This window comes from Cyprinus carpio, chromosome B10 (assembly GCF_018340385.1).
Source record: "Cyprinus carpio isolate SPL01 chromosome B10, ASM1834038v1, whole genome shotgun sequence".
NCBI classification, from domain to species: domain Eukaryota; kingdom Metazoa; phylum Chordata; class Actinopteri; order Cypriniformes; family Cyprinidae; genus Cyprinus; species Cyprinus carpio.
Window position 1 is genome coordinate 1,506,218 of NC_056606.1, and position 26,447 is coordinate 1,532,664.

Sequence of the window (26,447 nt, forward strand, 5' to 3'; positions counted from 1 at the left end):
AAAACTCTTGTGTTTACTCTGTTTGGTATTTAAAAAAAAAAAACAGCCTATAAAACATGTTCATAAACGGTTACTTTACTGATGTCTGGACTCTGTTTGGTATTTAGAAAAACTTCAATATATTGTTTATGAATAGGCTACATTCTGTGAAAATGTATATTTCACACTCTAAAAAAATATTGTATGAACGCAACAAAATAAAACGGCTGACGCTCCACTCAGGGCTCGTAGTTGTGATTGGGCTCAAGCCTCCCCCGCGCGTTTAAGACACGCTGCCGAGCAGAGTATGAGCGGAGCGGAGTGATTCTGACTGAAGAGGAGCAGATTTTTTAAAAGTCAGGAGCGTCGTGGTTTTCACTCGCTCCAGCACCGCTCCATCACGAATACAATTCATGCCAACAGCCCGTAATATAACTGCATATTTAGCAATAATTCACATGATGAACATATATTTAGCTTGATACACATAATCTCTCAGATCAGAAGATTATAATGACGGCAATAGTCGAGCGTTACAGGCTAGTTCTCAAGGAGTTTGTCTTCCTTTTACTGAATATTTTTGGGTTAAAGCATGATTTAAACAGATACAGCACATTCACACATAATCGCTGTCGCAATAATGCATTCAAACAAATGTAATTTTACAGTACTTCATCTTTATCTGATTTTTAAAGCTGTAAGAAATGCATCGATCTGTAGATAAAATAACTGACGAAAATGTACTGTTATTTTCATTACAAACAAAATTTGCACAGCAGAAAGCAGCAATAATACCTTTTAATGCTGACAATGTTATAAATTTGGCGTTTGGTAGGAAAAAAAGTTTACACACAATAGCCTAATTTCCTTTGAAACTCTCCTGTTATTTTATTTATTTATTTATTTATTATTTTATTTTTATAGGCTACATTATGCATTTCAAAACCTATTTAAACTTTAGCCACGGAGCGAGTGCGGAGCAGTGTTTCTGGTATCAATGAACGCGGAGCGGGAGTGATTATTAAATGCTCAGAGTGCGGAGGGAAATTGTTGCTGCTCCACTCTCATATACTCTGCTGCCGAGTGAGAGATGTTTCGCCCTAGAAATGAACAAGACCGTCCGGTGTGAAGACACGGTTAGACAGTGTCTGCTATATTTACAAATAACTGATATAAGAAATAAAAATAAATACATAACCTAAACCAGTGGCATAACATGAAAATATAGACTAGAAAATATTATTTAGACTTGCTCTGTCCTACGTCCATGACATGACTCACTGCGGAGCTGCCAGTTTTAAATCTGAACAGCTCTTAACGCCGAGTGGATGGTTAGATGCATGATGGGCTAGTATTAGTAATCTGATTTTTTGTGAAAAAAAATTGGGGATTTAAAAAAAAAAAAAAAAAAAATCGGGGATATTTTAGGCCATCGCCCAGCCCTAATGCAACAGTTTTTTTTTTAGGCAACTTCCTCTGAAATTAAGTTATAATAACTAATAAACTTTATTGCGCTATACAGTAGTCAACATTTGAAGTGCATCAAACCTTTCTTTAAAGTTGTTTTAAAACCAATATGTCCTAAAAACGCTGTTCTGCATGTTTGAAACCCTCAGAAGACACTGTCCATATGAAAGACCAAGAGATTCACACCTTTATCTCGACCCCCACAAGCTATACAGAACTTCCCCCAACCCCCTCCAGCTGAACTGAAATCAGTCTGTTTTTGGTCTGTGAGGAACGGTGTGTTGTCATGTTACTGGGGTGAAACATGCCTGCACTCACATCAGCCCTGCTCTTTTTATTCATTATTTTCTCGCAGCCCATATTATTATTATCACTAGACCATAATAATAACAAATTATCAATTGATAATTAATCATTATTTTTGAGAAAATCGTAGACGTTTGTGAACAGACGTTTGAGGCAGGCTTTAAGACCAAGCGGAATCCTCCGTCAGTTGCTCCCGCTTCACAGTGAGCACGAGCTCTAACTGACCTGCTTCACCGTCCACGGTTTGATTTTACAAAATCAGTTTGAGCGAATACAACTTATTGATCATGAGCCCCAACATTTAGCAAGGCGGGAAAACAATCAGTCTACCTGAAGAAAGACATATTTCATTGAGCTAATGCTGTTAAATAGAGTAAAAAAAAAAAAAAACCCTGTAGGCTGTTCTTAAACTTGGATCTCATTATATTGAAGTACAAATCCAAACAGAAGAAGCAACCTACACTCTGTGTTCTTTCATTGAAAAGTACGCATTTTATTTATTCACAGGCTATATGGTTGAAATAATATTATGGTTGAAAACTTTAAGTGCCATTGTTTAAAAAAAAATGCATCATAGAAATGTTTCATAGACCTTCAGTTGTTATGCTTTAAAAGCATAAGGCCTATATTATTGTACATTACAAATATTTGGATCGTCCCTTATTTTCTTAAAGAGTAAATACTTATTTTCTTCCAAGAATAACATCATAAATAAAGAATAAAAGAAAGAACCTCTATTAGTCCTTATTTGCCATTTCTGAAGTTAATTTGCAACTCTAATGATGATGTGATTCCCCTGACAGTGACACGTTCCTCAAAAAAATAAAATAAAAATAAAATAAAACCTTGTTAGAGCTATGTGAGCGATTAGTTGTTTTAAAAAAGAAAAAAAAAGTGTGTGCTTGGTTTCCGAAATGTAAAACGAATACAGCACGTAAAAAATGATATGATGAAAAGAAATAATTTAAGCAATTAAAACCTTTTTTTAAAAATACCATATTCAACTTGAATTTCAATACTATTAAACTAACTTTAAAATCTTCTTAAGAAGTTTATAAGTTGAAACAGTTTACAAATGTCACAGTGCATGTTAAATAGTCTAAATGAACTTGTATCTTATATAGTATCTGAAGACTTGATTGCATCTTAGCATAAAACTAACAATATATTTTAACTTTTTTTTAATGAACAATTCCTGTATATAATATGTGACAGCAACCTTTATATCAAACATTCTGAAATCGTCCACAGCTGAACATCGCGGGAGGCAGATTGAGCGTGGAGTGAATGTGATGCACAGTCATTTTCAGATGCAATGGAAAAATAAAGCTGGATAAAATTATAGCTACACGAAAATTGTAAATAGTTAACAACATAGCCTAGATTAGGCCCATACTCTGTTCCTAAGTATATAATGTAAATTTGTTAACCCATAATAACACATTTTAACCTATTTTCGGGCCTATTTTTCGTTTGCCTGCATTTTTTTTTAAACACCCCTAAAAAATAAATTAAATTTGTGAGAGTTGCATTTTATTATATTCAGAAATAATAACGGCAGACCTAATAATGCTATAGGCTAATGTACCAACAGGATATTTTTAGTTCCCTTCACTTTAAAACAAATCCTTTAAATTCAACAAATTTATCAGAACAGAACAATAATTACAAATATATAATTCTAATGGATAAATATAATTGCAGTATATAATAATATAGGCTTATAAACAAAACAAAAATAATAATTTAAAATAATTTAAAGCGATACATAAGGTAAGGTTGGGCTTATCTCTCGCATTAGGGACAAATCCAAACATGTTGCCCATTTGAAGCTAAACTCTTATTCATTAGGTAAAATAGGCTTTGGATTTCACACGTGTTTCAGTATCTACGGAAAAAAAAAATCATCATAATGAGCAAAAATATGCCAAAGTGGCCCTCTGCTCGCGCCGCATGGCTCGGTGAACGACTGCTGTTTCTAATGAAAGCCCCCTGTGCGCGTGAGGCACCAGCGCGATCAAAGTCACAATTCACAATTTCTGGTTCACACAGTAAAGGCATAATTCAAAAATGCAAATTGTTAGCAATTTGAAAAGTCAATAAAAATAACAGAGTGAATAAGAATTATTTGTAAATGCTGGACCGTTCTCATTTCGCTCTGCAAATGGAACCTGAAGATTATTATTATTTTTTTAACCAAGAATGAACCGAAATTAAAACATTTACTAATTATAACGTAAATGTTACATTTACTAATACAAAACATTTACTAATATAAAACTTTTAATCCGTATATAAGGTCTTTAAATTTTTGATGAGTAGACTGTAGCCTAAGACTATCCTATTTTTTAATGGCTTTTAAGGATGTTATAATGTATATTATAATGTTATTGTTGTTTAACATCTTCCTTTCATTTTACAATTACATTCATTTCGCAATCCGTCCCTTTGCGCCACCTGGCAGTAGTTTCGCGAATGATTTTAAAAACACGCGACTGACTTGCAGTTAACGCCGCGGCCCTGCGGCAGCAGTACGCGCGGCGGTATTACCCATTTTGGATGTCTACCTACTGTAGTGTTGGCCCAGATCAGGCCCACATCTGGCCCGTGTGAGATCCATGCAGGCCAGATGTGCGCCAGATCTGGGCTGAAACTGCTTGCTGTCTGGGATGTCTACTACAATCACTTAGGGTTGGAAAGTTTCACTCCAAACAAATGATTATGATGAGTTTGTACCCTGACACATGCGTCCATCCTCTCGCAGTGTGTATCCAGATGGACAGCTGCATTCATAAGCCCCGAAAGTGTTAATGCAGCGAAATGCACAGAGCAGAGGATTCTGACTGCACTCATTCACATCTGGACAATCAGCAATGACACACAATCAATCAAAGACAGACACAACAACACATCCGGTATGAAAAGTCCCTCAGTCTATATTTTATATATAATAACAATGTTTGACTATTCAATGATTTACTTATTAGCAACATAATTGGCATGTATTTGAATCATCATCATTTGGGGGGTTGTCACAGCAAATACTGAAATTGATATTTAATTTGAATAATTACTTAGCATATAATGTAATTAATCTGGGTAATTGTCAACTATGTCAAATATAGACAGAAGAGAACATTTATTTCTAATTTAATGGCATCATGCACGTCAATTTTGTCAACTGACCTTCACAGCTCATCATTGGTCCAGGCTCAAATCCCTCCTCACACAGACACTCAAATCCTCCAATCACATTTGAGCACGTGCCATTTCCACAGGGGTTTCCCAAAGAACACTCATCAATATCTGCACACACACGAATGCTGTTAGCTAAACAAGTCAAAAATTCAAACTCTCAATAAACAGTCAACTGGCTGATAATAAGATGATGGCCCAGCTGAGATACAGTTTCTAATGGATCAGCAAGTTCTGCCCATTCAATCCATGTCTAATTCACCTGATCTGCAAGTGGGGCAAACCAGAATACCCAGAGGAAACCTACATCAACAAGAACCATGGATTAGCAAAATGTCAAGAAAATACCACTGGGGAAGATATCTACATAATCTCAGCCAATTTGCAGCCAAAGTGACTAGAAGTTATTAATTTTCAACGAGAGTTGCTGATTTCTCCATCAATGTTTGCGGTGGTTATGGGCAACATTCTACAAAATATTGTCTTGTATTCTGAAAAATAATCCACAGTGTAATTCCAACAGTACATCTACACAGAGACAAAGACCCGACAATGAAACACTAAGAGAACTGAACTTAAGTACACGTAATAATCAGACACACACCTGAACATAATGAAATCAAATGAGTAACAATGACAACAAACAAGGAGCAGAAAACAGTGCAATACAGAGACAGAGATCATGGTGGTGTGAAAAATACATTCAATGATGAATAATGAAACAAAACTTATTTTAAAGTAAGTTTTAGAAATGGTTTTGCTAAAAGTTCTCTTACCATTACAATGTGTTCTTGTGTAGTCAAGCATGTAGCCTGTGGGACACTCGCAGCGGAAAGAGCCATCTGTGTTGATGCAGCGGCCATTCACACAGATCTCTGGATTCTCCACACATTCGTTTAAGTCTGAAAAAACACAGTGATACAGCACGGTCAGCCTGTACAGCAGGGGTGTCAAACTGAATGCCTGGAGGGCCGGAGCCCTTCAGAGTTTAAATTCAACCCTAATAAAACACGCCTGATCCAACAGCTTAAATTTTGTGCACTCTGGGTTTAATATTTTATGTCTCCTCAACAGACAACTTGGGTGTCTTAATTATCAGAATATATAGAAATATTATTACATTATTTTACATTATTGTTATTATTTAATTGTTTATTTTACAATCTCTAGAACACATCAACTCTTCACAGTTTTTCTTTCACATTTCAGCTACTCCAGCAACTCCAATAAATTTCACAGTCTCAGCATTAAAACCCATTATAACACCACAGCCAACAAGTACAATATTGTCTTTACCCACACGTGTGTTCCCAGCACCAGGAATGATCCCATGGCCAAATGGACAGAGATCCTGAAATGCAGCTGTAAACACACATGACATGAAACAATGAGACGGATTTTGGAGCAGTGTTGTGGTGGTGTAACTGATCATGAAGGAGATGAGAGCTCTGGTACCATCCTGTTCTTTAGGGCACAGCTCACAGGGGTCGCCCCAGCCCTCTTTGGCCATGATGCTACAGCAGCACTTGGCTTTGCTGGTGTTAAATGCCTGTGGGACAGAGCACTTGCCGCTCTCAAAGCGTGTGAAACAGAAGCTCTCTCTAGTGTCTAACACAAAAAAAACAGTCAGTGAGTATTATATAAGGAATGACAATGTTTAGTTTGAAGACATATTTCATATTTGTTAATACTCTTGTGTGTAGAACTACTACTTACACACTTTTAGAAACAATGTGAGCCTGGTACAAAAAGTGTTTTTGGTCTATGGTTATTGGCTTGGTGACACGCTGCCAAGACTGCAATGACTGTCTCCACCCACTTTAAGCTTCGAAAATGCTCTTCAGAAACCTACGGGTGACGTCACGGTCACTACATCCATGTGTTTTACAGTCTATGATTGAATCATGCTTGAATCCCTACTGAAGCCTAATTGGTTAACGTTTGTAGATCTGCACAAACCTATGGCAATTCAACCTGTAAAAATGGGCAGGGCCAACTGCCTATATGTAAAGCACGGTAGTAAAGCACGGTAGTAACTGGAGAGTTTCCTGTTGAAATGGTCTCTAACATTGTGTTGAATCATGCTTGGGGAACGATATACCATAGCACTGTGCTATAAGTGCAGAACAGAAGCCGTCCTCCAAGCCCAGCTCTAGGGTGCCATCACAAGGGCCCTAAGAACAATAGGCTAACTAGTCAAGACAGTCTAGACCACTTACTAGATGTGCAATACAATTAAGCAGACAAGATGCCTGCCTGAAGGTCAGGGACATCCAGGTTATAACAACCAACAACCAGCCAGCTGCCTCACAAACCAAGTCATTTCTTCCTACAGATTGGCCAGCAAGTCAAGTCAAGTCACCTTTATTTATATAGCGCTTTAAACAAAAAAGATTGCGTCAAAGCAACTGAACAACATTAATTAGGAAAACAGTGTGTCAATAATGCAAAATGACAAAGCAGTTCATCATTGAATTCAGTGATCTCATCATGCAGCTCAGTTCAGTTTAAATAGTATCTGTGCAATAATTTGCAATCAAGTCAACGATATTGTTGAAAATTAAGTGTCCCCAACTAAGCAAGCCAGAGGCGACAGCAGCAAGGAACCAAAACTCCATCAGTGACAGAATGGAGAAAAAACCTTGGGAGAAACCAGGCTCAGTCGGGGGGCCAGTTCTCCTCTGACCAGACGAAACCAGCAGTTCAATTCCAGGCTGCAGCAAAGTCAGATTGTGCAGAAAATCATCTGTTTCCTGTGGTCTTGTCCCGGTGGTCCGTCTGAGACCAGGTCTTTACAGGGGATCTGTCTCTGGGGCTCTAGTTGTCCTGGTCTCCACTGTCTTTTAGGGCTGTAGAGGTCCTTTCTAGGTGCTGATCCAACATCTGGGCTGGATACATACTGGATCCGGGTGACTGCAGTGACCCTCTGACTTGGACACAGACTGGATCTGGTGGCTACAGTGACCTCGGAATAAGAAAGAAACAGACTAATATGAGCGTAGATGCCATTCTTCTAACGATGTAGCAAGTACATCGGGTGTTATGGGAAGTGTTCCCGGTTCCGGTTTACCTAATTAATGCAGCCTAAAAATCCTTTAAGACGGATTTGTATATTAGAAGTGTATTAGTATGTTATGTGTAAGCTAGGTTAAAGAGATGGGTCTTTAATCTAGATTTAAACTGCAAGAGTGTGTCTGCCTCCCGAACAATGTTAGGTAGGTTATTCCAGAGTTTGGAGCGCTAAATAGGAGAAGGATCTGCCACCCGCAGTTGACTTTGATATTCTAGGTATTATCAAATTGCCAGAGTTCTGAGAACGCAGCGGACGTGGAGGAATATAATGTAACAAGAGCTCGTTCAAATACTGAGGTGCTAAACCATTCAGGGCTTTATAAGTAATAAGCAAGATTTTAAAATCTATATCATGTTTGATAGGGAGCCAGTGCAGTGTTGACAGGACCGGGCTAATATGATCATACTTCCTGGTTCTAGAAAGAACTCTAGCTGCTGCATTTTGGACTAGCTGGAGTTTGTTTACTAAGCGTGCAGAACAACCACCCAATAGAGCATTACAATAATCTAACCTTGAGGTCATAAACGCATGGATAAACATTTCTGCACTTGAAATTGAGAGCACAGGCCATAATTTAGATATATTTTTGAGATGGCAAAATGCAGTTTTACAAATGCTAGAAACGTGGCTTTCTAAGGAAAGGTTGGCTATCAAATAGCACACCTAGGTTCCTAACTGATGACAAAGAATTGACAGAGCAGCCATCAAATCTTAGACATCGTTCTAGGTCATTACATGCAGAGCTTTTAGGTCCTATAATTAACACCTCTGTTTTTTCAGAATTTAGCAATAAGAAATTACTCGTCATCCAGTTTTTTATTTCGACTATGCATTCCGTTAGTTTTTCAAATTGTTATGTTTCGCCGGGCCACAAAGAAATATAGAGCTGAGTATCATCAGCATAACAGTGAAAGCTAACACCGTGTTTCCTGATCATATCTCCCAAGGGTAACATGTAAAGCGTGAAGAGTAACGGCCCTAGTACTGAGCCTTGAGGTACTCCATACTGCACTTGTGAACGATATGATACCTCTTCATTCACTGCTACGAATTGATGGTGGTCATATAAGTACGATTTAAACCCATGCTAATGCACTTCCATTAATGCCAACAAAGTGTTCTAGCCTATGCAAAAGAATAGTGTGGTCAATAGTGTCGAACGCAGCACACTAAGATCCAATAGCACTAATAGAGAGATACAACCACAATCAGATGATAAGAGCAGGTCATTTGTAACTCTAAGGAGAGCAGTCTCAGTACTATGATGCAGTCTAAATCCTGACTGGAAATCCTCACAGATGCCATTTTTGTCTAAGATTGTGGCTTAGCATAATAGCAACCATGTATACTCAGAGCATGGAAGGGGTGCCCCCTTATCCAGCAGCTCTTGTAAAAAGGACAATATTGTCAGTACTTCACAAGAGAATGGGATGGGCATAGAACTGTCTTGTAGGGAGTGCTCTGGCCTCTGCAATAGTGTTGGCTACCTTCAAAGGGAGCTGCAAAGGCTCCCATCAAGGGGCCACAAATGTAGGCTCCATAACTTGGGTTAGGGATGCTCCAGGGAACCTCTTGCTTTTTCCTCAGTGGAACTGGCCAGGGTGCTGTGGACGACAGCTGTATCAGGTCAGGGAACCATGACTTGCATGGAGCCAGAGACAGTCTGAATGGGAGGACTGTAAGCGGTAAGCCAGATCATTATCTAGTTTTGTGCAAACTTCATATAGCTAAAACTGTAAATTCTACTTCTTGTTACAAGTATAGTAGAACCATCACTTCTACCACAAAAGGCTGCTTTGTAAGCGAATTCCTTAGCATATCCAAAACCTCAGAGCAACTTGATGATGTAACAGAAACTATGGGCTCTCTCTTTTCTAGCATTTTAAACACAGTTGCTCCTTTACGCTTAAGGAAGGTTAAGGAAAACAGTCTGAGACCATGGTATAATGAGCACACTTGCACCCTAAAGAGAGCAGCCCAAATGGAGCGCAGCTGGAGGAAAACAAAACTAGAGGTATTTTGTATTGCTTGGCGGGAAAGAAACCAACCCAACATAAAAAAAATAAATAAATACTGCTAGATCTGATTACTTTTTGTCTCTTTTTGAAGAAAACAAACATAACCCCAGGTATATTTTCAATAAAGTGGCTAAATTAACGAAAAATAAAGCATCAACAAGTGTTGACATTTCCCAACATCACAGCAGTAATGACTTTATGAACTACTTTACTTCTAAAATCGATACTATTAGAGATAACATTGTAACCATGCAGCCGTCAGCTACAGTATTGCATCAGACAGTGCACTATAGATCCCCTGAGGAACAGTTCCACTCATTCTCTACTATAGGAGAGGAAGAATTGTAGTAATAAACTTGTTAAAATCATCTAAACCAACAACATGTATGTGAGACCCTATTCCATCTAAGCTCCTAAAAGAGGTGTCTTCCAGAAGTCATAGATCCTCTTCTGACTATTATTAATTCATCAGTTGGTCCATTAGGATATGGCCCCAAAACCTTCAAACTGGCTGTTTATTACGCCTCTCTCAAAAAACCACATTGCCAACTTGCCCCCAAAGAATCTAGTTAATTATATACCGATCTCGAATCTCCCTTTTCTGTCCAAGATACTAGAAAAGGTAGTATCCTCACAATTATAGCCCTTCTTAGAGAAAAATGGTATCTGTGAGGATTTCCAGTAAGGATTTAGACCGTATCATAGTACTGAGACTGCTCTCTTTAGAGTTACACAATGACCTGCTCTATCATCTGATCGTGGGTGTATCTCTCTATTACTGCTATTGGATCTTAGTGCTTTGCGTTCGACACTATTGACCACACCATTCTTTTGCATACACAAGAAAACTTTGTTGGCATTAATGTAAGTGCATTAGCATGGTTTTAAATCGTACTTATATGACCGCCATTCATTCATAGCAGTGAATGAAGAAGGTATCATATCGATCACAATGCAGTATGGAGTACGTCAAGGCTCAGTACTAGGGCCGGTCTCTTCACACTTTACATTTTACCCTTGGGAGAAATCATCAGGAAACACGGTGTTAGCTTTCACTGTTATGCTGATGATACTCAAGCGCTATATTTCTTTGCGGCCCGGCGAACACATACCAATTTGAAAAACTAACGAATACATAGTCGATATAAAAACTGGATGACAAGTAATTTCTTATTGCTAAATTCTGAAAAAACCCAGAGTGTTAATTAATAGACCTTAAAACTCTGCATGTAATAATCTAGAATGCTGTCTAAGACTTGAATGGCTGGCTCTGTCAAATTCTTCGTCATCAGTTAGAACCTAGGTGTGCTATTTGATAGCAATCTTTCCATAGAAAGCCACGTTTCTAGCATTGTAAAACTTGCATTTTGTCCATCTCAAAAATATATCTAAATGCTCTCAATGTCAAATGCAGAAATGCTAATCCATGCGTTTATGACACTCAAAATTTTAGATTATTGTAATACGTTATTGGGTGGTTGTTCTGCACGCTTAATAAACAAACTCCAGTTAGTCCAAAATGCAGCAGCTAGAGTTCTTACTAGAACCAGGAAGTATGACCATATTAGCCCGGTTCTGTCAACACTGCACTGGCTCCCTATCAAACTTTGTATAGATTTTTAAATCTTGCTTATTACTTATAAACAGTATTTGAACAAGCTCTTGTTATATTATAATCCTCCACGTCCGCTGCGTTCTCAAATCTCTGACAATTTGATAAAACCTAGAATATCAAAATCAACTGCAGACGGCAGATCCTTTTCCTATTTAGTACATGTGCACTCTGGGTTTAATATTTTATGTCTCCTCAACAGACAACTTGGGTGTCTTAATTATCAGAATATATAGAAATATTATTACATTATTTTACATTATTGTTATTATTTAATTGTTTATTTTACAATCTCTAGAACCCATCAACCTCTTCACAGTTTTTTCTTTCACATTTCAGCTACTCCAGCAACTCCAATAAATTTCACAGTCTCAGCATTAAAACCCATTATAACACAGCCAACAAGTACAATATTGTCTTTACCCACACGTGTGTTCCCAGCACCAGGAATGATCCCATGGCCAAATGGACAGAGATCATGAAATGCAGCTGTAAACACACATGACATGAAACAATGAGACGGATTTTGGAGCAATGTTGTGGTGGTGTACACTGATCATGAAGGAGATGAGAGCTCTGGTACCATCCTGTTCTTAGGGCACAGCTCACAGGGGTCGCCCCAGCCCTCTTTGGCCATGATGCTACAGCAGCACTTGGCTTTGCTGGTGTTAAATGCCTGTGGGACAGAGCACTTGCCGCTCTCAAAGCGTGTGAAACAGAAGCTCTCTCTAGTGTCTAACACAAAAAACAGTCAGTGAGTATTATATAATTAATGACAATGTTTACTTTGAAGACATATTTCATATTTGTTAATACTCTTGTGTGTAGAACTACTACTTTACACACTTTTAGAAACAACTCTTTAATTTGAGCCTGGTACAAAAAGTGTTTTTTTGTCTATGGTTATTGGCTTGGTGACACGCTGCCAAGACTGCAATGATGACGGTCTCCACCCACTTTAAGCTTTTCGAAAATGCTCTTCAGAAACCTACGGGTGACGACGTCACGGTCACTACATCCATGTGTTTTACAGTCTATGATTGAATCATGCTTGAATCCCTACTGAAGCCTAATTGGTTAACGTTTGTAGATCTGCACAAACCTATGGCAAATCAACCTGTAAAAATGGGCAGGGCCAATTGCCTATATGTAAAGCACGGTAGTAAAGCACGGTAGTAACTGGAGAGTTTCCTCTTCCATATCGATCACAAATGCAGTATGGAGTACGTCAAGGCTCAGTACTAGGGCCGTTACTCTTCACACTTTACATGTTACCCTTGGGAGATATCATCAGGAAACACGGTGTTAGCTTTCACTGTTATGCTGATGATACACAGCGCTATATTTCTTTGCGGCCCGGCGAAACATACCAATTTGAAAAACTAACGGAATACATAGTCGATATAAAAAACTGGATGACAAGTAATTTCTTATTGCTAAATTCTGAAAACACAGAAGTGTTAATTATAGGACCTTAAAACTCTGCATGTAATAATCTAGAATGCTGTCTAAGACTTGATGGCTGCTCTGTCAATTCTTCGTCATCAGTTAGGAACCTAGGTGTGCTATTTGATAGCAATCTTTCCATAGAAAGCCACGTTTCTAGCATTTGTAAAACTGCATTTTTCCATCTCAAAAATATATCTAAATGCTCTCAATGTCAAATGCAGAAATGCTAATCCATGCGTTTATGACCTCAAGATTAGATTATTGTAATACTTTATTGGGTGGTTGTTCTGCACGCTTAATAAACAAACTCCAGTTAGTCCAAAATGCAGCAGCTAGAGTTCTTACTAGAACCAGGAAGTATGACCATATTAGCCCGGTTCTGTCAACACTGCACTGGCTCCCTATCAAACATTGTATAGATTTTTAAATCTGCTTATTACTTATAAAGCCCTGAATAGTTACTGCAGACAGTATTTGAACAAGCTCTTGTTATATTATAATCCTCCACGTCCGCTGCGTTCTCAAATCTCTGACAATTTGATAAAACCTAGAATATCAAAATCAACTGCAGACGGCAGATCCTTTTCCTATTTAGTACCTAAACTCTGGAATAACCTACCTAACATTGTTCGGGAGGCAGACACACTCTTGCAATTTAAATCTAGATTAAAGACCCATCTCTTTAACCTGGCTTACACATAACACAGTAATACGCTTCTAATATCCAAATCCGTTAAAGGATTTTTAGGCTGCATTAATTAGGCAAACCGGAACCGGGAACACTTCCCATAACACCCGATGTACTTGCTACATCGTTAGAAGAATGGCATCTACGCTAATATTAATCTGTTTCTCTCTTATTCCGTGGTCACCGTAGCCCCCAGATCCAGTCTGTATCCAGATCAGAGGGTCACTGCAGTCACCCGGATCCAGTATGTATCCAGCCCAGATGTTGGATCAGCACCTAGAAAGGACCTCTACAGCCCTGAAAGACAGCGGAGACCAGAACAACTAGAGCTCCAGATACAGATCCCCTGTAAAGACCTTGTCTCAGACGACCACCAGGACAAGACCACAGAAAACAGATGATTCTTCTGCACAATCTAACTTTGCTGGAGCCTGGAATTGAACTGCTGATTTCGTCTGGTCAGAGGAGAACTGGCCCCCCGACTGAGCCTGGTTTCTCCCAAGGTTTTTTTCTCCATTCTGTCACCGATGGAATTTTGGTTCCTTGCCGCTGTCGCCTCTGGCTTGCTTAGTTGGGGACACTTCATTTACAGCAATATTGTTGACTTGATTACAAATGATTGCACAGATACTATTTAAACTTAACTGTGATGATGACATCACTGAATTCAATGATGAACTGCCTTTAACTGTCATTTTGCATTATTGACACTGTTTTTCCTAATTAATGTTGTTCAGTTGCTTTGACACAATCTTTTTTCTTTAAAGCGCTATATAAAAAAAGGTGACTTGACTTGACTTGATCCCCTTGAACGCGAATCTTAAGAACGATCTGTGATAGAGGGCTATTTGAATATGAATGTAAGTATCTTTCAGATCCACCGATAAGAACCTGTCCCCTGGGCAAATCTGCATAAGAATCTGTTTCAAAGTTAGCATCTAGAATGGCTGCCTTGGTAGGCAGAGGGTGATGTCAGAGTTCAGGCTCTGGTTTGAAGGGTTTGAGGCTAGGTGGGCAACAGAGTAGGTTTTGCTGCAACGACATCCGGGAGAGACAAAGGGCTCAAGAAAATCAGCAACAACTGCAACTTTAACTGCAACGACTTCCAAGTTGCGGAAAGGGTTCTGTGAAACCATCAACAATCTCTCCTATAGCCTGGTGGGGGAGACTGGGGAGTCAAGGAAGTCAGTCCTCACTGCATCTTTAATCTCCATCAGATTTAACCACACTGGTCCTCAACCCACTGATCGCCTGGGCTGTAATGTTTGTGGTGCACAGGGCAAGGTCAGTCACGCTGCCAAGCTGCCTTAAAGCCGTTGGATCAGGGCAGGACTCGTCCATGGCTCGGAGGAGTTTGGCCTAGAAAACCTGGAGGACCGCCATAGTGTAAAGTGCTTAGCCTGCCTGTCCTGCTGCGGAGTAGGCCCTACCCGCTAGGGCTGAGGTGGTTCTGGCAGTGCCCTGGCAGGAACCATTCATGCTATTCACATCCCCTGAACTATACAAAACCTACTAATATTCACTAACTTACATAATCATACTCACACACCCCTAATGAAACCAAACTGCTCAGTTGCACTAACTTATCTAGGCATTCGGCCCCACCTCTTTTGGAGGCCTGAAATGCTACAGATTTGTGCAACTGAATGAATGTTAACAAATCAGGCTTCAGTATTTGGGGGAAAATGTTTCCCCAATGCAACGTGAGTGGCAGTTTCGAAAGGGAATCATTTCTATTTAATTGTTTAACTTATCTGTTTTAACTACTTCAAAAAGTATCACTACTGAAACAGTAAATGTAACACCTCATAAATTCAACAAAAAAGATGGAAAGATAGAGTTCAGTGCATTTTCAGTAATCTGTAATCAGAAACTTCATATTCATGTTTAATGGTCCTAATAGGCTTTTGTTTTCTTAATGCGGAGAAAAAAAGTTTATTTTTTTTCTGTTATTTTTGTTTGAAATATGACCCAGACAAGATTAGTTAAATAAACAGGTTAATGACAGATTACCATAACATCTGCGTCTATCTTCTGATAGCACAAATCCAGGTTTACACACACACTCAAAGCTGCCCAGACTGTTGAAGCAGGAGCCATACGCACAGATGCCAGGCTCCTCTGAACACTCGTTCACATCTGATAAACACACACACACACACAAGACACTGGAATGTACTTATACCATCTACTGAGAAACAGTTTAAATGTTTCAGTAAGCTTCTGTCATTATTCTCTCTTGTTGTTCCAAACCTGCATGACTTTCTTTCTTCCAATGCAAAAACACCATAAAAGTATCATATACATGACTTCTGAAGTGATATTTGTCTCCTCCAGTCATTAAGTTACACTCAAGAACCAGATCACAGACTCAGAGCATCAATCAACTGAATAAAGATCTGATTTAAAAGAATAATTTGTAGAATCATAATTTAAATCAGACTTCTTTCATGACTTGCCTTAATGTTCCAAAGAGACCTAAAGGGATGTCAAGATCTTCAGTAAAGAGATACATACAGACCACTTTTTTAAATATATATATTTTAGTGTGATCCTTTTTCAATTTGGAACTTAACAGATTAAAAAAAAGAATAATAATATTCATAAAATAAACATATAAACAAAAAAATCCACAAAACAAATAAAATCAGATTTTCCCTTTTTAGGTAAGGTATTCCTTTACAGTTTATTCATATTCATGTTCACAACACACTTATTCTTATTTTGTAAACTAATGACAGCTATACTACTATAAACCATAATGAATAGTAGAATAAAACAGATTCACATACATCATACAACATAAATGAGTTCATCCTTGTTCAATATTACTTCTAATGATTCAAAATAGTATCACCTCACAGAAAACTATACTGTATATACACAGAATACTTCTAAACTGAACAGTAGAGTATATGTGCCTATAAAACAGTTTAGATTTATTATATTAGAAATTCAGACCTCACAAGAGGAACGTTGGTCACACTTTATTTTAAGGTCCAGGGGTCTCATTTATAAACGTTGTGTATGCACAAAATGGGCATAGAAACATGCGTACGCAATTTTCCTTGCACATATCATGATTTATAAAAAAATGAACTTGGCGTAAATATGTACACACCGTACGAACATTCTAGACCATGTGTAGGAACACGTTTTCCTGAAGTGGGAAAAGTAATTAAGTAAACAGCAATTTTAAACTCTGTTTTATGTCGATTTACAGATTTACATTAAATACTCCACTTAATGGAGATAAACGCAAAAATTACATAATTTTACAAAAAACATAATTACATAATTTTAATAACAATAGGCTAAATTATTTTCCTGTGGTAGCCTATGCTATGTTTTAATGACAGCAAGGAGTGCTATAGGTTCACAATAATTAATCTTTAAACTAAACTACAGATCACGTTATGAGAAATATTTTAGCGAGAACAATGATCAATGATGCGCACTTACTTCGATATTATGTTGGACACTGCTTGATTCAGTGGTCGAACGCTCCATTGTCCGGTATAGGACCAATGATAATAGCTTACAACCACAGCTGTACGGAGGTGTTGATATCGTGTGAAGGCATCTCCACAACATAATGAAAAATACCACTATATTTGAAGGATATAACTAGGAGAAAACGGTAAGATTTGAACGTTTTCTTTTTAAAATACTTTGTCAGTGACGAGCCGAATCAGACAATTGTATTTACACTGCAGTAAATATGGGCCTATCTGTTTCCACTAAAAATAGCTAAAAGATGTTCATCAGCAAAACTGCATACATTTAATTTGATTTGAATTGTTTAAAACGATTGAAATACTATTTAGCCAGTGTAAAAAGAACGAGATCACTCTATTCTAAAATATATCTGAGAACAACTTTAAACCATTTTGTTTTTATGGATATTTTCATATATTTATTATAAAACAAATGTATGTGTATGGCACAAATCGCATTATAGTCCCCATCTCATATTTCCTTAATGTCTCAGTGTTAAACATGGTGTCACGTGCATGGGAATATGCATGGAAATGATATGCAGATGATGTTATGCAGCGTAAAACTAGGCGTTGTAAGCTCCATATATGGTTATTTTAGGGAGGAGACGAGATGGAGATGCACGTACGCTAGGGATGTGCATCTCCATAACTGAGGCTGATGCGATACGCATCTCGATGCATAGCCAACGATGCGATACATTAAAGATACATATAGGCAGCTACCGATGCGATGCGATGCGATAAGATTCATTGCTATTACGATGCGGTGCGATATGATTTCGATTCGATTCAACAAAATGTGATTCATTGTAATATGATGCAATGGAGAAAAATAATATGCTGTGCAATTCAATATGTAGATATTTAACTTTTATTAAGAAATCTTATCTTAAAGTATCTTAAGTGCCATCTGACTTTTTACACATGGCTCTCACAAACAGAAGATTAGTTTTTTTTTTTACAAAACCAAAAGTTTAAATAAAAACAGACATTCTCTTCCTGTCTTGTCTCTAGTTACTTTTAACAGCTCACACATTTAACAGGTGAAACAATTTAAGAATGCTGCTCAGGGATAAACAATAAAGAAATGTTCTGTAACTTGCCAGCAGGCTAATGTGATTTCAGCAGGCTAACTCAGTGAGCAGAAAGCAGGTACTGTTTTTTTAACATAATACAAATAAAAACCTTTCACAAACAGGTAAACAAAAATGTAAATATATATATAGAAGAAAAACTAGTATTGGCAGTCACAGACTGCTGTAAACCAGATTAGCAACAGCTGATTCCGAAGGGGAGGGAGTCTCTGCTGCACTCACATTGTGTCGGCACTTCAAGTGTGTTATTAAATTAGTCGTACTGCCTGTATATTTTATAGCGGCGCGACATATTTTACAAATTGCATGGATTTTGTCAAGATTTCCATCTCGCTTATAAATCCCAAAGTGTTTCCAAACACTGGATTTAAAATGACTTGGTGGAAGAAAGAGTTCAGAGTCTGCCATGTTAATCCATTCTAGGTGGTAACTCTCAGGAGGACACCTCTCGGTCTCCATAGTGTTGTTGTGATACGTCATAATCACGTAGCAGCTGCAGTGGTGATGAGAGAACGCACTTTCGCAACAGTTCAGAAAGGAGAAATCAATCTAAAAGTTACATAACAAAATATTGGTCGCTTTAAAAGAATAGCGCATCTGCTAATAACTCTGTATAAATAAATCGTTTTTTACCGATGCAGATATGTTAGAAACGATGCATCGCGATACAAATGCCAACTGTATCCAATGCACGCTTATTTAAATCGATGCATCGCATCGTAAGCTTTTATGCCGATGCACCGATGCAAATCGGTGAATCTTACCATCCCTAACGTACCCACAATCTACCCGACTGGGATTTATGAAGGGATTTTTGTGCAGGTTCTGGTGCAGGTTTATGGTTATAAATCTGAAAACTTTTGTGTGTACGCAAAATCTAGCTTTTGTGCCTACGTACACTTTTAGGATGAAATCTTAGGGGTTAGAGTTTTATAAATGAGACCCCAGTTCTTGCTATGAACAAACCATTAATTATGACTTTTGCCTTAATAAACTTCTAATTTGCTGCTTATTAATAGTTAGTAAGGTAGTTGTTACGTTTAGGTATTGGGTAGGATTAGGGATGTAGAATATGGTCATGCAGAATATGTGCTTTATGAGCACTAATAAACAACCAATATGTTAATAATAGTCATGCTAATAAGCAACTAGAATCATCCTCTATACTAAAGTGTTACTGGAACTTAATTTAACAAAAAGTCAGTACAGCTTTCATTACTGAGATTCAAATCTTGTATGTTTTACTGGATTGAAATCAGGCGACATACTCCTTTTTAGATAATTGCTCAAGTAGCGCAGGACAGCCACTACAACTCTGATTAGTGATACTTTGGCTCATTCTTTACCTCCTGATTACTGCTGCAGTACTGTATTAACACTCATTTTAGTTGCTCACTGATTCCTGTCTATGCAGACAGCCAAAAGGCACAAAACTTAAAAAGTTATGATGTTTTGAATATTTTTGCTTCACCGATCACAGGTTTTTGTATGGCAGTGATCACTGGTGTATTCACTTTTGTTTCTACTTTGGGGCATTTACTTTCAATATAATATTTTTAAATAATGCAATTATTGAGAGGTGATACAATTTTGAACTGTTTGATATTTTAGTGACATTGCACAGGTGAACTCACTTCTGCTGTAAACTGTATTCTCTTGGGAGGCATTTGAAGCGGTGCTCTTACCTACGCAGTGCAGATTGTGGACAATATACCCATCAGGACAGACACATCTGAAAGAACCATCCAGATTCACACACGTTCCAGGAGCGCATATCCCAAGATTCAATATACACTCATTAACATCTGCATTTATCAAAAGACAAGGCAGACAGTTATGATATTATCACAGGACTACCGTCTACAAATCCAAGAATAAAATATTACTGTACAATTACAGTCCCTCAAACCTGTTTCTGTTCTCCCTGATTACTCTCCCTGTCTATTTATGCTCTGAGTTTCCTTAGTTCCATTGTCCGGACTTGTTTGTGTCTATGTTAATGTTGGAAGTGTTTCTCCTGGATTACTAAAGTGACTCCCTGGAGCTATTCTGAATCGTGAGCATTTGATATAAAATTAACATCCACACATGAAGTTGGAAAAGAGGGACACTGAATCATGTTAAATAACCTGTGTGTGCAACACACCTGACCTAGGGTTTTTGGTCCGCACATGAATAGTGGTGTCCTCTGTGCAATTTACAGAAATGTGCACTGTACCAGCTATGAAATCCTGTTGTGTCACACAATGCAGTTGCGATTGCAGTTAGTAAAAGTTGATTAATGCACATCAGTGAGTGAGTTACTCACTTTAAATGTGAATGTTTTGTTTTTACACTTACAAGACAACTGGAAAAAAATATGAACTGTGGATCACTATAAGTAAACAAAATAAATATCACATAAAAAAAATGCTGTGATAAGTTGTGTTTGTGTTATAATGTAAAAAGCAAAACTTTACTCTGCAACCCTACTGCAGTCTCAGATGGATACTTCAGTCAAAGCAGTGAACAACGCTTGAGTATAAAGTAAATAATAGTTTACCTATGCAGCTCTTTCCGTCAAGTGTGGGCTCATAGCCCTCTGTACAGAGGCACTGGAAGGAGCCGACATTATTAACACAGCGGCCGTTCCTGCAGAGCTGAGAGTGAAAAACTGCACACTCGTCAATATCTAGAGACGGCATGCCAACAGAAGACATTCAGAGGATTCTTCAACTACTACCTGATCATATTTCATAAATCTTTCATGCAGTGTAGGTAAATAAGTCATTTCTAGAGAAATGATAACAAAAAAACTAACATAAGAAAGAATGGGTAAGTATATATTTGAAGATGTCTGATTTGTGACACTATGAAAAAAGACTTCAGCCTGTGGAAATGTTGTTAAAAGTGTTGTGTTGTTGTCAGGATGCTTGTTTTGTACACTGTAATGGATTTAAGATAATAAACAGGTACAATTAAAAAAAAACACTTTCTTCTCAAATATTATCTTTATTTATGAGATGAAAAGCTGTGTAATTAGTGATACTGAACATTACGCCTTAAATGGCCATCATACCTGAACTTCGTCTTGGCTAGGAATGTTTTTTCTTTGTGGAAGCTTTGCATTTAAACATTTCTCATATACTGTATTTTTCGGACTATAAGTCGCACCTAAGTATAAGTCGCATCAGTCCAAAAATACGTCATGACGAGGAAAAAACATATATAAGTCGCATTTATTTAGAACCAAGAACCAAGAGAAAACATTACCGTCTACAGCCGCGAGAGGGCGCTATATGCTGCTCAGTGCTCCTGTAGCCTACCCCTGAAAACATCAGCTGCATATTTTACTACCTGCAGTTTGAAATCTGCAGAATAGGATTTTCTTTTTGGGGGCATTTTGTTTGCATTCAGTCTTTCTCAGTTGTCTTAAAGTTAATATTTCAGTTAACAGTTTTCAGTTGTTTTCAGTTAATGTTTTCAGGGGTAGGCTACAGGAGCACTAAGCAGCATAGAGCGCCCTCTCGCGGCTGTAGACGGTAATCTTTGCTCTTGGTTAATTTCTCTTGGTTCATGTCAAATTAATTTTGATAAATAAGTCGCACCTGACTATAAGTCGCAGGACCAGCCAAACTATGAAAAAAGTGTGACTTATAGTCCGGAAAATACAGTAATTTGAATCGATATTTCATGTCTAATTATTTACTTATGTGGAAAGCAGTCATGCAATAAGTGGGGTAATGCACATCTAGCCGGTTGTTATCGCTTCATGTCCTGATTCCTGTCTGGGTTTATTCTGCTGGATGTGCATTATCCCTTACTTAACTAATAAGACCTTATTGTAAAATGTGTTACCAAACAAGATAAATCTGTACAAATCTACATTATAATACATGATTTAAAAATAAAAACAAAAACATGTAAAAGGGAATAACACCTTTACCTGTACAGTAGTTATTACTGGCGAGCTCAAATCCTTGATGACAGATACAGTTAAACGAGCCAACAGAGTTTGCACATGTGCCATTCCCACACTGCTGGTGTGAACACTCATTAACATCTACAGAAGATAAAAACACCTTTCACAACTGCACTGAGTGAAACAGCATCTCTGATGTGAACCACATGTGGTTTGAACAAAGTCTATATCCAGTGGCCTGTTGGACACAATGGAGTAGATCTGAGGAGCTCTTACCTACACACATCCTGTGGTTTGCTGTCACTGTAAAGCCGGTGTGACACACACACTCGTATCCTCCTGGAAAGTCCACACAGTCACCATGAAGACACACGCTGGGCGTCTCCACACACTCGTTACGGTCTGAAAGTCAGACAGAGATCGTTATGTCTGACTCTAATCACTAGGTTTCAGAACTTGTTGAACCACAATTCTTTGATAAGACAATTATGATTGATTGGAGATGTTTAGGAACTATGAGAGCACGCTTTTACTCACAGATATCACAATGCTCTTAGCGATTTACAACATTTAAAATATGTAGCTTTTGGAAATATTTTCCACTGCTTGGGTTTTGTGCATATGTGTTAATGAGAAGAACTGATGTTATACAGATGCACAGGATAGTGGCAGTGTCTGCCGTCACTCACCAGCGCAGGCTCCATCAGGTGTGAGTATATACCCCTCAGAACATTCACACTGATAGCTGCCCGGCCGGTTGAAGCAGTCTGCGTTTCTCTGACACACAGGCTCTCTACTGCTACATTCATCAATGTCTGACACACAAACACACAGCAAATAAACACAGTGGGTCTCATTCACTAACCATGCACATGCACAAGTTTGAGCTAGACATCTGCGTACAGACACGTTTGGTAATTTCCTGCCATGTTCCAGGACACCAAACATTTAAAATCCCCCAGTGTCAAAACTAGTGCCCCTTTCAGAGAAACTGCCAGTGTGGAAGATACTGCCAAATGCATCTCCTTGGGTCGTAAGGACTGTAGAAAAAGGCTATCGTCCTCAGGTTTTCAACAATGTGGTCTCTACTACTGTGAAACTGGAACAGGCACATTTTATGACACAGGAATTGCAAGCTCTACTGGACAGACGGGTCATAGGACATGTTCCCCTCCCAGACAAAAAGTTGGGCTACTACAGTATTTACTGGTTTCCTCCAAAAATGGGAGGTTACATCCAATTTATAGACTATTATAGACTTTCACAAGCATGCGTTCTGATGACACCACTGTCAAAGGTTATTTAAGCCACATCCTTAGTGTTTTCTACACATGCTTCACAACTGAACACTGACAAAAAGAACATTTACACAACATGCATTTTTTTGTTTACAACTTTTACAATTACTAGGACACATTTTTCTATATTTAGGTCTTTAATCTTGGCACAGCAGTAAATTTCACATCTAAAATGCACTTGAACTACCAAAACAAAGTGTTTATTTTAAGTGTCTTAAATCAAGTCATTCTTTCCCAACAGCGAAGGTTGTCATTCAACAACAAACACACATAATTACCCATAAAACAATAAAAAAAAAATTGTAACAAAACAAGAATGACAGCTTTCTATTGTTTAGAATTCAGTTTATGTTACATGGACAGCCCCTTACAGAGAAGACAGCCATCAGACCTTCACAGATGAGCTGCAGGTCACTGTAACTGAAGCCTGTGGGACACTCGCAGTGGAAACTGCCCACGTGGTTTATACACACGCCATGAGCACAGATGCCTGGGATTTCATGACATTCATCAATATCTAAAAAAGATCAGATCAAAGTACATGGAGTAAAAAAAAAAACTACCATTGCTGTTAAAAATTCTCTGACTGCGAAATTTGTCTTTACCTTTCGGCTTTCCAGTTTCAGTGTCAATCCTGAATCCGATCATGCTGCCACAAAGACTTCTATAGTCCCCTAAAAACAGAGAGAACATTTGCGTTTGGGCTCAGCTATTAGTTCTGAAACACAACTGTCCCCAGAATCTCAATCTGACAATGATCATTTATTTAACCCCATTTCCATAATTAAGGGAACACGACTGATGCTATGGGAGCTTGAATAGCATCGCAACAATACATTAGCAGAGGCTAATCTTGGACTTTAATCCTGCACCTCGAAGGGTTTGAGTGAGAGGTCATCATCTCGCAGTTCCCTATCAAAAGCTACTCTCAATGCTGCGTATCAAATGCTAATGAGAACATTCTTTGTTCAACTGGTTGTGAAGCACATGTGTCAAACACGCCAAGAATTGGCTTAAATAACCTCGGTAGGTGATGTAACGGATTACATGCACCTGGAGGTTATAAATAGACATAATGCAGTAACATCCTCTGTTTTCTTTGTCTTCAAGGACCATATTGTGTGTGTGTGTGAGAGAGAGAGAAGCAAGAAAATAAATAGATAGAAAAAAAAAAACCCTGCATTGCAATTAAATATTAAAAAGGAAAAATAAAGTCAAGCACTTAAAAAAATGGCAGAATCAAATAAGAGATGCGTGCCTCCATGTCAGAGGCTCATCTTGGAGGATGATCCTCATAGATTCTGCTTCGAGTTTTTGGGGGTTAGAGCATGCTGCCCTCGGGCTCGAGAAAGAATGCTAGCACTGTGATTTATTATCCATCAAAGTGCTTCACGCGCAGCTCACATTTTTCAAAGGGGGCGAGCCAGCCACCTCTCCCTCGTTAAGATCGTGGGGGTCGCATGTCGATCTGGCCGAGGCGTGTGGGACGGCTCCGCCCCGCTTTCTGACTTTGGGTTCCACTCTAGGTCCGTGTTGTCGTTGCAAGATGCTAACGACAGATGCTTCCCTCACGGGTTGGGATGCGGTCTTGGATGGCCATCCAGCCCAAGGGATCTGGAGAGGTCATCTTCTCGAATGGCACATCAATTGCCTCGAAATGAAGGCTGTATTTCTGGCCCTGAAATACTTCCTCCACCAGTTAACAGGCTACCATGTCCTACTGCGGGTGGACAACACTATGGTAGTCTCTTACATAAATTTTCAAGGGCAGACTGCGTTCGTGCCACCTGAACAGGCTAGCGCAGTAGGTTTTGCTTTGGGCACAGGACAAGTTCCTGTCCCTCAAGGACATTTACATTTCTGGGCATATGAATGTGGGAGCAGACTTGCTGTCCAGACAAGCTGTGACACACAGGAAATGGAAACTCCACCCCGAAGTAGTCAGTCAAATCGGAGAATGATTTTACTAAGCAGAGGTGGACCTCTTCCTTCACAGGAAACGGCACAATGTCCCCTCTACTTCTCTCTGACTCATCCAGCTCCCCTTGGTCTGGATGCGATGGCCCATGTCTGGCCCAGAATACATCTTTATGCCTTTCCTCCGATTGCTCTGCTCCCGGGAGTCCTGGCCATGGTCTTTCGACAGGGGTCTCGCCTCTTACTGATAGCACCCCGTTGGCCGAAAAGAGTATGGTTCTCAGATCTAATATCCCTCCTCGATGGCTCACTGTGGGCAAATTCCGTTCAAGAAAGATCTTCTGTCTCAGGCAAAGGGGACAGTATTTCATCCCCGGCCCGAGCTCTGGAACCTTCAAGTCTGGCTCCTGAGGGGGACCAACTAAGAGATGCTGGCCTTCCAGCCAATGTAATAGAGACTATTCTAAGTGCTAGGGCTCCCTCCACTAGAAGAAGTTATGCCTTTAAATGGCACATTTTCGAAAATTTGTGTATGGCACACCATGTAGACCCAGTTTCCTCAGGGAAATTGTCCTCAGGCACATGTCTTGGTACTCTCAGAGTCTATGTGGCTGCCATTTTGGCTTGCCATGCTCGGATTGATGGGGTTTCTGTGGGAAAGCACCCTTTAGTCGTCCGCTTCATTCATGGAGCCAAGCGGTTGAGGTCGTCCACTAGAGCAACAGTCCCTTTGTGGGACTTAGCTATAGTGCTTGAGGGTCTGGTTGACACTCCTTTCGAACCACTAGAGTCAGCACCTGCCAGGTTTCTGACCCTAAAGATGTTTTTTCTAATGGCTATTACTTCTCTGAAGAGGGATTAGGGATTTGCAGGCTCTGTCAGTCTTGCCGTCCTGCCTAGACTTTGCCCCTGGGCTGATCAAAGCTATTTTGCATCCTTACTCTAATTAT

The 26,447-nt window shown here is 38.9% G+C and overlaps 1 protein-coding gene across 1 annotated transcript in view; it reads right to left on the reverse strand.

Moving 5' to 3' along the window:
• fbn2a (fibrillin 2a) overlaps window positions 1-26,447 on the reverse strand; it is a 62,299-nt gene that overhangs the window by 21,488 nt on the left and 14,364 nt on the right. Inside the window, exons 6-18 of the mRNA XM_042731958.1 lie at window positions 24,186-24,254; window positions 23,972-24,097; window positions 22,972-23,097; window positions 22,559-22,684; window positions 22,307-22,423; window positions 20,924-21,052; window positions 20,067-20,186; window positions 15,801-15,926; window positions 6,403-6,555; window positions 6,244-6,309; window positions 5,724-5,849; window positions 4,939-5,058; window positions 4,489-4,611 (exon numbers count right to left, since the gene is read on the reverse strand). Of these exons, the coding sequence (XP_042587892.1) occupies window positions 4,489-4,611; window positions 4,939-5,058; window positions 5,724-5,849; window positions 6,244-6,309; window positions 6,403-6,555; window positions 15,801-15,926; window positions 20,067-20,186; window positions 20,924-21,052; window positions 22,307-22,423; window positions 22,559-22,684; window positions 22,972-23,097; window positions 23,972-24,097; window positions 24,186-24,254 (1,527 nt within the window). The remainder of the gene's footprint in view (window positions 1-4,488; window positions 4,612-4,938; window positions 5,059-5,723; window positions 5,850-6,243; window positions 6,310-6,402; window positions 6,556-15,800; window positions 15,927-20,066; window positions 20,187-20,923; window positions 21,053-22,306; window positions 22,424-22,558; window positions 22,685-22,971; window positions 23,098-23,971; window positions 24,098-24,185; window positions 24,255-26,447) is intronic.